The sequence below is a fragment of the Dreissena polymorpha genome, chromosome 5 (assembly GCF_020536995.1).
Source record: "Dreissena polymorpha isolate Duluth1 chromosome 5, UMN_Dpol_1.0, whole genome shotgun sequence".
Classification (NCBI taxonomy): Eukaryota; Metazoa; Mollusca; class Bivalvia; order Myida; family Dreissenidae; genus Dreissena; species Dreissena polymorpha.
Genome location: NC_068359.1, coordinates 62,151,567 through 62,167,913, shown reverse-complemented (window position 1 = coordinate 62,167,913; position 16,347 = coordinate 62,151,567). Strand labels below are relative to the sequence as shown.

Genomic DNA, 16,347 nt, shown 5'->3' with positions numbered 1-16,347 from the left:
TTCATGTAATTAAACCGCTGCTTGCCCTTAATGACCAGGGATGGTTGTTTAATAAACCATTTTTTTACGTCAACAAAACATTTGTGTTATGCATAGAACTCATCGTACGTTTTTCTTTACAGTAATATCTTTCTGAAAACCGCGTTCCAAAAGGCTCTTTATTGTTATCATTACGATTGTTACAGCATCAAACTAAAACAGCAGCAACAACGAAAACAATACCGAATGCAGTGTAAGTCGATATACAAAGAAGCACCTTTATTGAAAATTATTATTTCTTCGTAACTACCGGTGTTTCATCCACGGTGGCCCAGTGCTGAGTCATTACTCATTGTAGGTCTTATATATAGTAATGCTAATATAGCAAACGTGAATATTTGACAATGTACATACTTATACACCAATATACCCTCTGCATATGAATAAGATATACATTATATGTCAACAATATGCGGCTCCATTCATATAACTCCATTCAAGACGCCGTCCGTCTGTTCCTTTAACGGACCGCGATCCTCGATCTCAGAAACCTCAGCGGCGCGTTCGCGTGACGACGCTATCTTGTCTTTAAGGTCCACACCACGTGTTTCCGGTATGGGGACGAGGGAGGCGATCGAGAGAAACGTGGTGGCGGCACAGAGCCCGTACATCAATCCGGGAACCTTGATGTCCTGAAGGTCACATAAACCAGGAAAATAAAGAAATGAGCATGGCTCATCGAAAACGGGGTTGGCATTTTTTTAAGTGCCGAACCAGATTAGCCTTTGCAGTCCGCACAGGCTAGTCAGTTACGACACTTTTCGCTGTTATATTAATTTCGTTTAAATGAAGTTTATCCTTGGCGAAAATCCATTTTAAGCGGAGATTATCTACTCAGATTAGCCTCTTCGGATTGAACTGGCTACCCTGTGACGTAACTTTTTGCACATGTATTACGCCCAGTTTTACGAGAACGACACTAAGATAGCGTTTAATTAATCGAAATGTATTGGCTTATAAACAACAGTTTGGTCGTCTGATGCGCCACGCTGGATAAAACGTGTTGTTATGGGTGATACATGGCGAAAACTCATGCGAGTTATACATATCTGACAAATTGAGTGGTTTTGTTTAATTCAAATATGAACTTAATGCATTTTAAAAACTATACTTTTACGATCAAACGAAATGTTTGCACATCATTTGTCGTGTGTTCATGTAAACGGACATTGGTCGTCATGAAAATCACCGTATTCTTTAATTATCAACACCCATTTCTTTACTTTGCATCTCTTCAATAACATACTTTTGCTGAATTGACCGAATTCAAGCTTTTATAGTTACGGCTTAACACACTCAAGATGAATACAAGTTATACTGACTCGCGTCATGGGAAAGATTATCGAACGGGCTTATCAGGGACGACTTCACTTTTAAGGATTTTTTTCTTCTAAAGGAGGACTCTACTTATTGAAAGATACGTCTGAAACTTCGTGCGCATGCATTTAGCCCAGTTTTTGACGATGCTGCGAAGCAGCTCGTCTAAGTTATCATACCATGAAAAAATTCTTCACAATGGCGACCTATGTAAAAGACCGAGCCAGTCCGATTGAGATAGCTCGATTTTTCAAATCGGCATACTTCGCTGATTATCATTGATAAAGGTATAGGAAGCTCAGCTATGAATAGGACAGCATATTCTGGGAAAAAGATTTAATAATAGTTTGAAAAAGTTAATTTTAAATCCATTATATGTTTATAGATCAATGAAACAACTATGCATTGTCTGTATTGTATTTGACATTTGTCGTGATTCAGTAAATAAATTGCGAATTAAAGCGTGTATAATTACCTTTCAACGCGATCATGAGTGTAAAGAAAACGAATTATTTCGAATCTGCCATTTGTAAGCGTTGTAGCGACTATGGTATATAAACAGCATAATAGCCATATGACATCTGTGAAACTCGCTCTTGTGCGTGCTTTCTCATTTTGCATATTTAATAAACTTTTCAAACAGAAATTACAGAGCCACATCAGTGCACATACTATGTTTGATAATTCATTTGTTTGTTGGATATCGTTTGCTGTTTTAAACACATATTAGGTCATATCGCGGAGATTTAGTTAACCTTACCATGTGTTCATGGGCGAACTCACGTATTCAAGTGCCTTACGACTTTGTGCTCATACCTACGTTCGGGAATCATCATGAAATGTTTGCCGTACTTAACGAACAAACATGCCTAAGCTTATTGAATTAGAGAAAGAAAAAAATAATCAAAATAGAAAATTTATATGTTCATGCACATGGGCATGTGAAATCACGTCCGTACACATAGCATCATTAACTTAGGAAGGAAACAACGAAATATAAAGTTTGGTATGATATACACGTGAAATTAAAGAGCATGGTGTAATTAAAGAGCATGTCAAGTTTTGAATTTATATGCTGAAACGTAATGTTATAACCCACAAACGTTTTACTGTACCAGAACGTTTTTTTTATAAGATAAGTGGTACAGAAATACACGTCGAATATCTTTTTAAAGATATTTATTGTTATATTTGATCGAGAATGTAACCATATTAAACATATTTATTTTAGCTCGATTGCATAGAAAGCCTTAGGCTTATTAGAAACGAACGCTTTCGAGTCCGTTTCCTGGGACTAGAACCAGTACTTGGTGTCTAAGGGGGAAATCTAAAGAACGCTCCCGCAGTGGGGATCGAACCCATGACCTCCCGATTGCTAGGCGGACACCATATCCACTACACCACAGCGACCTGCCAGTTTCGCTGAATGGATCAAGTTCCCCACGGGTACTACTTCCCCGTACCCCCAATTTTTTTTCGTACCCTACATATTTTGTACCCAATTTTTTTCTTACCCAATTTGTTTTCGTACCGAAATTTTTGCTCGTACCCAAATTGTTTTTCGTTCCCAATATATTTTCCTACCCAATTTTTATTCGTTACCAAATCTTATACGTACCCAATTTTTTTTTTGCATATTTTTTGTACCCAAAATGTTCGTACCCATTTTTTCCTACCCAAAATTTACGTACCCACATACACAATTGTGGTAGATAAAATTAAATAGATGTTTTTATATCAATCCTCTTCAAAAGCATCGTCACACCAGTACTGTCAGTACTTTGATTCTTCCAGAACGCGGCTTTATTTACACTAATACTTACCAGGAAGACAAGTTGAGGTCCTAGTATTGCTCCGATTACTTACCAGTAAGACAAGTTGAGGTCCTAGTATTGCTCCGATTACTTACCCGGAAGACCAGTTGAGGTCCTAGTATTGATCCGATTACTTACCAGGAAGACCAGTTGAGGTCCTAGTATTGATCCGATTACTTACCAGGAAGACCAGTTGAGGTCCTAGTATTGATCCGATTACTTACCAGGAAGACCAGTTGAGGTCCTAGTATTGCTCCGATTACTTACCAGGAAGACAAGTTGAGGTCCTAGTATTGCTCCGATTACTTACCCGGAAGACCAGTTGAGGTCCTAGTATTGATCCGATTACTTACCAGGAAGACCAGTTGAGGTCCTAGTATTGATCCGATTACTTACCAGGAAGACCAGTTGAGGTCCTAGTATTGCTCCGATTACTTACCAGGAAGACAAGTTGAGGTCCTAGTATTGCTCCGATTACTTACCCGGAAGACCAGTTGAGGTCCTAGTATCGATCCGATTACTTACCAGGAAGACCAGTTGAGGTCCTAGTATTGATCCGATTACTTACCAGGAAGACCAGTTGAGGTCCTAGTATTGATCCGATTACTTACCAGGAAGACCAGTTGAGGTCCTAGTATTGCTCCGATTACTTACCAGGAAGACAAGTTGAGGTCCTAGTATTGCTCCGATTACTTACCAGGAAGACCAGTTGAGGTCCTAGTATTGCTCCGATTACTTACCAGGAAGACCAGTTGAGGTCCTAGTATTGCTCCGATTCTGGACAGCATGTTCTGCAGACCGTAACCGATGTTCCTAAAAGCGAGCTATTTATTTAGCACACGTTGACAGACATGTGTAAGTTATTTAACCCATTTATGCCTAGTGGACTCTTTCATCCTTCTAAATTCGATCAATTTATTTCCAAAATTAGGGATGTCTAGTATGTTTATTTCTTTATTTAGAATATTTCTTACGGAAATGCTTTTAAGCAAACATCGCAGACCCTGATGAGACGCCACATCATGCGGCATCTCATCTGGGTCTACGTTGTTTGCTAAGGCTTTTTTTCTAGACACTAGGCATACATGGGTTGAAGGGGTCTTTAAAAAATGTTTCCGAGTCGCAAATTTTCGTTGCAGTTATGATATTTGTGAGGCTAGAGTAATACTGAACATTCACCATGCTCTAAAATATTCATTTTAATACATGCATCTCTTGACGATTTATTAACCTGAAAATTATAAAGCGTTGCAACGCGAAACGATTGAACAATTTGGACAGCTCTGTTGTTGTCGTTATATTTTGTGATACTAAGAGGACTGCTTATATAAAGTATAAAATACATAACATATTGTGTCAGCACGGATGGCCGAGTGGTGTAAGCAGTAGACTTTTACTGCAGGGGTCAGATGTTCGAGCCCAGTTGCGGGTTACTTTTTTCTTTCTTTATTTTTAATGACAAACTTCAATACATGCCAAAATCTATGAAATGGCCCCTTCAAAGGGACATGTAAACAGATTTTCGCATTCTTCAAAAGTGCCGTTTAATGAATTTACAAATAAAGCTGCAATAATTGGGATAGTGGTATATAATTATTATATAAAGGAAACGATGGATAAACAAATGTGCCTGCCATGGGTGCAGAGGAAAAGCTTACCGGCACTCGCTTTTACATCAGCACGCAGGCTGTTAAAATTGAATGGTCGGATAAAGGCTTTGTATGTTACACAAGATTTTGCTAATAAATCGATGCGGACTGCACAGGTAAATCTGGGACGACACTTTACGCACATGCATTAAACCCCCTTTTCAAAAGAGCATGGCTCAAATGTTTTTAGAACAAATTGCATATTGAGTTGAAATCGTCTTAACCATAGAAACGGTTTCAATTGTATTTTGTGCTGTTATATTAACATATATTCTCTATCTAAAAGATGAATTACCGCACATACGACGGGTTTTTCGTTAAAGCCTTGTTAAAGGAGTCCGGTCCTTCAATTGGGTATTCAACCATACACATCGACACTCTTTGTTTCTCTTTCAGATGACTGATATATTGATTTACTATACTATTTTATTGATCTACAGCTATGTTTTGATCACAGCCATATGATAAGGACCGGTTACCACTGCGCGATGCTAGTACCTTTGAAAGGGGAGGACGGAGTTCAAATGAAAAAAAAAACTAGGTCTGTAGAAAACTCGCGTATCGGAGCCAAAAATCTCTCACCTGACGACAGTCGGAAATGTCTCTATGGTTACTGTCTGCACGGGCGACCAGGCTGCATCAATAGCGATTATCGCTATCAGGAAGCAGATGCTGGTTGCAGACTTTATGTTTGACGTTTCTGTAAAAATAGACTTCATATGAGCCTCGCCCTGTAAAATTGGGGTTAAATGTATGTGTGCAAAGTATCGTCCCAAATTAGCGTGTGCAGTCCGCGCAGGCTAATCAGGGACGACACTTTCCGCCTGTATTGTATTTTTCGTTTGAAGGAAGGCTCTTCTTGATGAAAATTCAATTTAAGCTTTAAGTTTTGTCCTTAAAAAGCCTGTGCGAACTGCACATGTAAGTCTGGGATGACACTTTACACACATGCATTTAAACACGTTTTTTTTAGAGCGCGATTCGTATTCATGCACTGTAAAACTAGCAGATTTTAAGGTTGTTAAAGAACGTGTTGACACTGCAACTAATGTTCATGAGCTGAAATCAAGGCTATATCCTTCCAAACCCGGTTTAAAGTGAAGCAGTGCACGTAAGAACGTGTCTTACAATCAATATGCATAGAAAAAATAAATTCAGATAAACATTTGAGGTCGCTCTGGGAAAACGCGGCTTATTTCATTTGCTTTAAGTGTCGTCCCAGATTTACTTGTGTCGCCGCGCAGTGTTATCAGGGACGACACTTTCAGCTTGTATGTTGTTTTTACTTTCGTTTCAAGGAAGTCTTTTCTTAGCAGAAATCCATTTTAGGCGGAAAGTGTCGTCCTTGATTGACGTGTGCGGAAAGATTAGGCTTATATGGGAAGACAATTTAAGCACATGCATTAAGCTCCGTTTTGTCAGAGCAAGACTCAGCTTTAAATTTATATCCATCACTGTGCTTGGACCATATTAAAACGTCTTAAAAATTCAACAGCAATACATATAAAAAAAGCTTTCCTTTTTTATGGACTTTTTCGTTTAAAGTAAGCTCCTTCTAAAAGAAAATCCAGTTTATGCGTAAATTGTCGTCCCTGATTAACCCTTGTGGAATACAAAGGCTTATATGGGATGACACTTTCAGCACGTTCATTTGGCCCCGCATTCAGAGAGCGAGACCAATATATCTAAGCACGACGAGCTACTCACGTTCCAATCGCTGTAACACCGCCCCCACGACAGCGCCCACAGCGCAAATGACGTGAAACAGGTACGCGCTCTTCTTGCGACCAAATCTGGGTTGAGAAGGCATAAACACGTGAACAATTTTAAAAGTGAAACAGGTACGCACTCTTCTGGCGGCCCAACATGTGTTGGAACTTAGTATAAACCTTGCACAGTGCGCACTCTTCTTTCTGCCGAACCTGTGTTCGCAAGTGGTGTAAAACGCGAAACAGATATGCAGTCTTCTTGCTGCCAAACCTGTGTTCGCAAGTGGTGTAAAACGTGAAACAGGTATGCAGTCTTCTTTCTGCCGAACCTGTGTTCGCAAGTGGTGTAAAACGTGAAACAGGTATGCAGTCTTCTTTTTGTCGAACCTGTGTTCGCAAGTGGTGTAAACGTGAAACAGGTATGCAGTCTTCTTGCGACAAAACTTGTGTTAGAAGGCATACGAGACGATAGGCAAAAACTTAGTAGTTTTGCGGCATAATATGTATTAGAATGACGTACTGTGAAAAAGATACGCAATCTTATTGCGAACAATCCTTAATTGGAAATGCGTGCAAAGCGTAAAACAGGAACGTAGTGTTAATAAAGCTAAACCTGTGTTAGGAAAGCGTACAAATTGTAAAACAGCAACGCAATTTTCTTGCGGCCAAACGTGTGGCCAAATCGGCATTAAAACAAGGTCATCATGTTAACAACATTAAACATATGGTATACGAATGAACATTTTCAACTTGATTTCATCGGGAACAATAAATTTAAGTTTGAATATAGCAGTTTGACGATTAAAGGAATACATCGTTGGGCATGTTTTTAATAGTCATGTTATGAAAATCCTAAGTCAAAGGGGCATTACTTTAGCCGTTCTTAATAAATATAATATTTGATATTTTATTCATGCAAATTCGTATCATTAGAAACGATGCATGCAAGTTCATATACTAAGGCACAATGTATGCAAGCTTAAATTATAATGATCAATGCATTCTATTTCAGATCATGCGGACCCATGCATGCTAGTTTATATCATATGGATCCATTAATGAAAGTACATTGTATATTAAATAAGGACGGCAGGCATACGTCAACGGTGATTTAAGTATACTTCGTAACAGGGATTTACACATTTTTAAATAAAAATATATATGAAAACAACTGCATTCTTTACGAAAGAAGATTTTTTCATGATGATGATAAATACCAATTTTACTGACTGTTACTTTAATTCTAAATGAGTGTTCTGCTGATTTACATTATCGAATTCAACGCAAGACAAAAAATAACTTTCAAAGCAACAGTAAAAACCAAAAGCAAATTTAGCTCTTTACATGCATGTGCAAAAATATGCTAAAATTATTTTTTTCGTAACGGACATTTTACATATAACACTAAGATATTAATGCACATTCGGATTTTAATTTCAATCGCATTTTTTTTTATAATGGGTGGGTTAAAATTTGACGAAAACAATAACAAAAAGAACAATAAAATTGAAACTCGTTTATGTTTTAAATTATATTTAATTGTTTTAGGGCAAAAATATTAAATGTAATTCAGATATTTTGAAACAAGCATACTCGTGTATTTTCTTTATGAACATAAGCATGAATAAATTCTAAGGTCAAACATTATTTTTGTTTGTTTCCGGTAATGTATAAATAAATAGGGTAAGTAGGTCGGTAACACTTTTTTCGTTCACTGTTTTATATAACTACACAAAAGTTATTTTCATTTAAATAAGTATGTGCATTGACAGACATATTTCAAATCTCGTTGTTACATATCTTTCTTAATAAAAGTATTTCTGCGAATATGATCAAAGGTAACAAAAATGATCGAACACTCAGCCTGGAATTGCAAAAATTAGAGTTCATGGTCAGTTACACAAATTTGGGTCGGTCGGGTAGGTGGAAACACACGTTTTAATTTTAATGATTATTATTAAGTATTAAGTCGGCAGTTATGCAACCTTACGTATGTACTTAATAAATGAAAATTAAGACAGTTTACATGTCAATGAATACATTTTTAAGTTTAAAGTTAAGTCAGTATGAATGATCCTGTATGTATTATCACGTACCATATTCATACATCCTATTTCTACAGAGTATATCATGATGCTCTTGATGTATCCAGTTCACTTTAAAGTATCGCTCCGGGAAAACGTGGCCTAATGCATGTGCGTAAACAGTGGTCCTGGATTAGGGATTAGCTTGAGCAGTCCACACAGGATAATCAGGGACGACACTTTTGGCGTTTATGGTATTTTTCGTTTAAAGAATATTCCTAGCAAAAACAAACACTAGTTTAGGCGAAAAATGTCTTCCTTGATCAGCCTGTGCGGATTGCACAGTCTGATCTGGAACGATACTTCCCGCACATGAATTAAGCGCCATTTTCCCAGACCAAGGTTCATATTTACACGTTATCCAATGTGGTAATGAATATGCTGCTGGTTTTCTTCGAAGTTGTATACGGAATTATGACGAAATAGAGATTCAATGGATATGGATGGCAGGTGATGACATATTGGTTTCCTGTTTATACCATTCCAACCTACCTACTGCCCAAGCAACCTTTCGAGACACAGATGCAAAAAAGAGTCGCGCTCTGAGAAAACTGGGTTAAATGCACGTGCGTAAAGTGTCGTCCCAGAATAGCCTGTGCAATCCACGCAGGCTAATCAGGAAAGACACTTTCCGTCTCATATGAACTTTCGTCAAGAGGAGTCTTCCTTTTAACGAAAAAAAACAACACAAAAACGGAATGATTAGTCTGTGCGAAAACTTTACGCTTTACGCACATGCTTTAAACCCCCTTTTCACGGAGAGATGCGCAAGTTATAAATAATTTACACCTGACCTGTTCTGTAACCACATCACGAGCACTTGTAGGGGACTTCCAATAATAGAGGTAATGAATATGTTGAGGTACAGGCTCCCGGATAGCGAGGGTAGTCCGAAATTCATCGCGTATGTGCTCAGACCCAGATTGAACCTGTAAGATATACATTAAATGATATGTGTTAATTCCAGTTTAATGTCTTATAATCATTTCAACAGTGATTTTTTCAAACATATGTTCACCATTGCCTGTGTCACGATTGAAAGTATTCGTCTACGCCGTTGTCTTTTCATTTTTTTTTATTTTGTAAAACGCTATTTTATTTATTTATTTATTTTATTTTATTTGCGAAACATATCAAATTGTACACTAAAAATAAGGCCATTCAACTTATCAATTTTTAACCGTGTATTTGTTTAAGCCTCGTTCTTTGAAAACTGGAATTAATGCATGAGCGTAAAGTGTCGTGCCAGATTATCCCGTGCAGTCACAACAGGCTTATCTGACTTGATGTGGTATTACTTTTTAATTTTAAAATTATCATTTAATAATAATAATAATAATAATAACTTTATTTCACGAAGATAACACATTAAGAAATAGCATATCTTTTTTACAATGTGGTCTTCAAAAAACACAGTATATGTAAATATAACTCAACAATGTCTAGCATACTGCAATCAGCCTTAAAAAAAATAATACAAAAGCATCATATAATGAAAATAATAATACTAATACAAATAATATTAAAATATAAAATAATATTTATAAAATTACAATAATAATAATAATAATAATAATAATAATAATAATAATAATAATAATAATAATAATAATAATAATAATAATAATAATAATAATAACAATAATAATAATAATATTATTATAATAATAATAATGGTTATTTAATTCTTTCATAACAAAAGACAATCACAAAGCAAACAGAAGAAGAATAAAATACCCAAAGGCGGTATTTTAATCCATACAACCCACAATATCAAAAAAGGTTTTGCGTTTGTAGCAAATGATTTTTAAGGTGCCGTTTAAAGGAAATAATTGTAGGTGCTTGTCTTATATTATTTGGAATAAGGTTCCATATATTTTTCGCACAAAAGGAAAAAGTACGCTTTCCGTAATTCGTTTTAAATGCAACATATGATAAATCGTTGTGGGTGGTGGACCTAAGAAAGTATGTATTGTTATTTGATACAAAAATAACGTCATCAAAATAAGGAGGCATTGAGCCATCTAAAACTTTGTACACTATAGTCCCAACAAGAAATTTACACCTATTTTCAAATGACAACCAGCCCAGTTTATTGAAAATCGGAATTGAAGGAGAGGAAAACGGCTTATTCATTATTATTTTTGCAGCACGTTTCTGTATCGAAATTACCTTCTTTAAATTTGATCTTGCGGCTGAGCACCATATTGTACAACAATAGTCCATATGTGGTTAGATGTATGAATTATAAAACAACTTCATTGTTTCATAATTTAGATAGGGTTTAATGCGTTTTAATAAGGCTAGCTTTGAGTTGAGCTTTCGACAGACGTTATTTATATGCAGTTTCCAAGTGAGATGTTTGTCAACAGTTATACCAAGTAAATGTGTATCTTACTTTGACTGGATTGTCGCTAAGAAGTGACTTCCATTAAACGAAACATACTATAAAGGCGAAAGTTGTCATCAATCATTAGCCTGTGCGGACTTCACAAGCTAATCTGGGACGACACATCACACACATGCATTAAGTCTAGTTTTTCCAGAATAAGGCTCGAGCTACATACAGTGACGTCATCAGATTATCATTCACTGGTCTTCGTCACTTATTCAACGCCCGTGGCATGAAATAAAACAATATCCTTGACCAGTTTGTTATCGTCAACAAATGATCGATTCTGTGTACCTTCGGAATTAACGACGTCCTTTCGCGCCTGAAACCGAATTATGTGTGGATCCGGAGTCTGTCTCAGCACTCCTTTCTGATTGACTTAGTAGACTCACACAATTAGGCATGGATTTTAACTATATCGCTGCAATATCTAGCTATTTTGGTGTTACCAATTTTCGGAAGCCAATCTGAGTGTTTATGCAAATTTGGCGGTAATTTTGGTAACAGTTCATACACTGGTTTAAATCAGTTTTGATAAAAGACAATGAAACAAATTTACCAGGCGATAGAAAAAAGTAACGTGTATTTCAGAAGTTCTCTGCTTCGAAATAAGTCCAAGAAGCTGTATTTGCGATCCTGCGTATCTTCTGGGAGCATTTGTGCTATAAACTTCGTAACATCCGGTTACGGTTTCCCGTTGATGCGCGCGACTCTTTTGATGACCTTCTCGGCGTCCTCGGTCGTGACCGACGTACCAGCGGAAACTTTCAGGCAAAAACCTGCGGTATGAAAGAGCAAAACATCTTTATTGTTTGATCAACATCATCTTCACTACCATGTGATTTAAAAACAACACTGTTAGAAAATAGTCGTTTCCAGGAACCGTGACAGGATTTTCGGTACTGGAAAGGGATGGGGTCCACACAGGCTAATCTGGGAAAAGCTATATGCCTTAAACCCCCTTTTAAAAGAACGAAACTTATAATGTGTCACCCCTCTATGCATACATATACGTGTACTTGTTATTTACCAGAAAATCAAAGGATTGCAATTTATGGATTTTATATTTTTCAGTGCTTACTAATATGGTTAAATTATCACATCGAATTACACAAAGACAGCACATGGGAGAAAAAAACATTGGACAACCACCTTGGACAAGCAGAAAAGTACGAACGATTCATGCCCGTCCATTGGTAAAATACAATATGTCATTATTTAATGTGTGTACCATCCCCTGTAAGCCACTTTGGCTCATCAGACTTAATTGTAAAAGCCGATAGGCCCTAGTGGCTTCCAAAGTACGAAAGTTACCTACCAAGCGGCGACCACAAATGGGGCGGCGACGCACGCGGTCACAATCTGAACATACTTCCAGTCCTGCGCGAGCCAGATGACCAGCGCGAACAGAGCCTTCTCTAGAGGCCACGACGGAATGGCCACGACCACCGTCCGCCAGCGTGCTTGAGTGAACTCGGACATGATGCTGTACTGAAGGTAAGAATGTACTTATTTAATATTTTAGCCGCGCTATGTGAAATGGGATTTACTGCATAAGCGTGAAGTGTCGTCATAGTTTAGCTAATCAGGGTCGACATTTTCTGCTTGTATTACATTTTTCTCTTAAAGAAAGTGTCTTATTAGGGAAAATCCAGTTTAGGGGGAAAGTGTCGTTCCTCATTAACCTGTATGGGTTCGATATAGTGCATGTCATGCGACTGAGAGGTCCCGGATTAACTCCAATCTTGGAGAGACTTCTCTGGACCTGTTCAAAAACATCAAGTACATGTATATGTTCTTACCAGGAAACGGTCTCGATAGTTGATTGGTCGCTACATATACTAGTAAGCCCAAAGCAATCTATGCGCTGAACCTAAACTAAATTAGTTTAATCAAAATGTAATCTCTAAATATTTTTTTCGAAGATATGGTTTAGTTAGATCAAAACACTTGATGTGGCATTACTTTTTTAATTTTAAAATTATAAAAATGTGTTTTTTTAAAGAAAACTAGTGTGTTTGTGTGTAAGGGATGCGTTTAATATTAAACTACAGTGTAGCATGATAAAAATATATTGATAAAACAGTCAACTGTATTAAGTGTCGAGTTTTGTGGAACATTTTACATTATAAACACACGAGGCGCGCTCATAGAAAACGAGACTAGTGCATGTGCGACAAGTGTCGTCCCAGATTAGCCTGTGCAGTCCAAACAGGCTAATTAAAAACGAAACTTGCCGCCTTAATGTTTTTTAGTGTAAAGAAATATCTTTTAAACGAAAATCCAGTTTAGGCGGTAAAATTGATGCACACGTATTTAACCCCGTTTTTCGGGGATGATCATGTTGTACAAAAAGTATTAAGAGTTCGCTTTAAACATTGAAATTTACAAAAGATTTAAATATGTGTGTGGTAACCTGAGTGGTGACGAAGAATCCGACGGATACTCCTAGCAGGAACCGTAAGATGGCGAACATCAACCAGGAAGTCGAGAATGCGGCTACCAGGTTCAGCAATGAGATGCCCAGGAGCGAGAAGAAGAACGGCTGCTTCCGGCCTACAAGGTCCGCCAATTGGGCACACACGATGTTCCCCACTAGCATTCCGGCCATTTGGATCGAGGCGATTGCACTCGGAACCCAGGCTTTATCGCACACCAGATTCCACTAGCATCAAATACATATTATGAGCCTCGTTTCGGGGAAAAAGTTTGGGTCCCATATTATCTTAAACATTTCGCACAGGCTAATCAGGGATGGCACTTTCCGACTATAGTTGATTTTTTAAGAAGAGATTTCTTTTAAACGAAAAATTCCATCCTAGCGGAAAATGTCGTCCCAGATAAGCCTGCGCGGACTGCAAAGCCTGTTCTTGGATGACACTTAACGCACATGCATTATGCCCAGAATTCCCGGAACGAGATTATGAATATGTTTTTATGTATCCGTGGTGATCGTTATAAAAAGACTTGATCACTGATTGGAAAAATAACATTTATACAAAAAGAGTTTGCTCCTAAAATTACCCGCATTGGAATACAGATGAAGAAATGTTTGTTTAACCTTTTTTTTACTTATATTACCTGAGATTATTCGAAATATTTTTGTTTGAAAACGGGTAATACTTTTAAATACATTATTCATAAAATACGAAAATACGTAATCCGGTCTCTTTCATTTGCCGATATAAAACGATAAATGGAAACGTATTTATGAAATAAAAACATACATTAGATACGACCGTTTTCACGGTTGGGTCGAAATAAAACTGCGAACATTTCTCGGTAGTGTTCGGAACGAAACAGCTCTTGTATGACGTCATATTTGACGTAAACAACGCGGAGAAGTCGTCCGTTAAGTCGTTGCCCTGCACGCACCACCAATCTGGCACCACTGAGCCGAACACCATCAACAGGACAGTGAAACACGTGCCGCATTTCGCCAAGTGGATCAGCGACACCAGTAGTATTTGGTAGCGACCACATCCACCTACGTGTGTAAGGAAATATATTTCATACAAAACTAAATTTTCATTAATCGTTTTATTTTCATTTCTTAGCATTTTTTTTTATTTTTTTTTTAATTATTTTAAAGTTTTTTTTTTAATAAATAAAATCATTGGCATTCCTATTTATATGCAACATATTATTCACGAATCTTAAGTTTCAGATCGCTGATAAACATGTTACATGTATATTGTTATATTTTAGAAATATATTCTTCGTATATCGGGGAATTAATATCCCACTCATCACGTCATCACGCCCCCCCCCCCCCCTCTCGATTTCCGGGTTTAACATGTGTGATTGAATTTTGCATTTTTTTTTAGGCAGATTTTAGATATATGAAATTTCTTTATATTTTTATCTTGTTTTGCAACATCCCTTTTACGGCACACGCAATTCCTCACGCTTTCGAATGTGACGAATCCTTACCTCTGAGCATTCACTCCATATCAACAGTTCGTTAACATCAGCACATGTTGAAATTAAAAATGTACAGTAAAATTGCAGTTTTCAAATAAGTGTGAAAACTATGGGATAAATAAATTATTCTTCCCATACCTGTCTCTTTGATCAAATGTTCAAGATCATCCGCGTGCATCTTAGACGGCACAAGAAAATCCCGTTCCGCTTAGCGTATAAAACGGTTTTACAATGGTATCCTGATTCTGGATTACGTTCTCTATCATAGCAATTGTACTATCTCAGTACGAATCAGTTACTAGGCTATATGGTATCATTGGAGTGTCGAAAAATACATGAACACCAAAGGTAGATATTTTTGTCCTAGCACGTCGCGAAACATGACCATGAATATTTAACAATATGTTTTTTTAAGGTCATAGACATTGTGTACTTTATAAAGATGACCTAAAGTGTTGTCGTAAGCTCAAAAGTAACAGCGTTGTTTGTCACTTGTACAGCGATTATGAAATACAGTGAAAAACGGTGCTCACCATAGATATGTTGTATGTCTAGAGTGTCTATCTTTAGAGACATTCGCATTATGTTGGTTCGTTAAAAAGTGACGGAGCGTGAGAAAACATCTACTTACTTAGGAAGACAGACGCGTTTTATTAACATTTTCACAACTTTACATGAAGTCTGGAAATTATAAAATCGTATTAAACCGATCTTTTTTGCTAGAGCCATATTCTTATCTCGCCGTCCTCGTAATTAAATAATTCGTTAAAAAAAGTTGAGTCTTATTGCCTTTATAACTTGACAAGAATATAAACTAAATAGTAATTTAGTTAAGATATATTAGCTTTTAATATCAATAAATCGGATGCGGGAGATATGTTCAGATGGCATATTCGACAAGGACATAGGTTGCCTCAAGATGGGGTTAATGCCCTTTACCGCATGTTTACTGTCGCGAGAGCCTCGTTATTCAGCGTTCATATCTACTGGTTCCAGCGTTCATATCCACTGGTTCCAGCGTTCATATCTACTGGTTTCAGCGTTCATATCTACTGGTTCCAGCGTTCATTTCCACTGGTTCCAGCGTTCATATCCACTGGTTCCAGCGTTCATATCCACTGGTTCCATAGAAGATGTAACGTTTACCCCCTTCTCACGGGACTGGCGTTTCTATTGTGGTAGATTTGCCAAGGACGCCATTAGTTCGTCTTGAGAGAAACCAAACGTCAAGACCGCAAAAAAAGTTGACGAATTTATGGGAACTTCTTTGCTTCAAAATTAACAATGTGCTCTTGTGTTCTTACGACGTCCTGGCTAGAAGGACGCAGCAGCAACGCGACAAACGTGAGAGGGACGAAGTAGTACATATATGGGGTTCTTTTTTGCGACACTGAAACATCATTGCATCTCTAGTATTTA

The 16,347-nt window shown here is 37.3% G+C and overlaps 1 protein-coding gene across 1 annotated transcript; it reads right to left on the bottom strand.

Annotated features, from left to right (window-relative positions):
• Positions 1-342: 342 nt before the first annotated feature.
• Positions 343-14,034, bottom strand: LOC127831276 (solute carrier family 22 member 7-like). Its single transcript, XM_052356253.1, is given in 10 exon segments — positions 343-671; positions 3,911-3,983; positions 5,402-5,519; positions 6,527-6,612; positions 9,407-9,541; positions 11,564-11,740; positions 11,742-11,783; positions 12,323-12,495; positions 13,421-13,669; positions 14,029-14,034. Coding segments are annotated over 10 exon segments (1,269 nt in total). The 3' UTR covers positions 343-461.
• Positions 14,035-16,347: the final 2,313 nt, after the last annotated feature.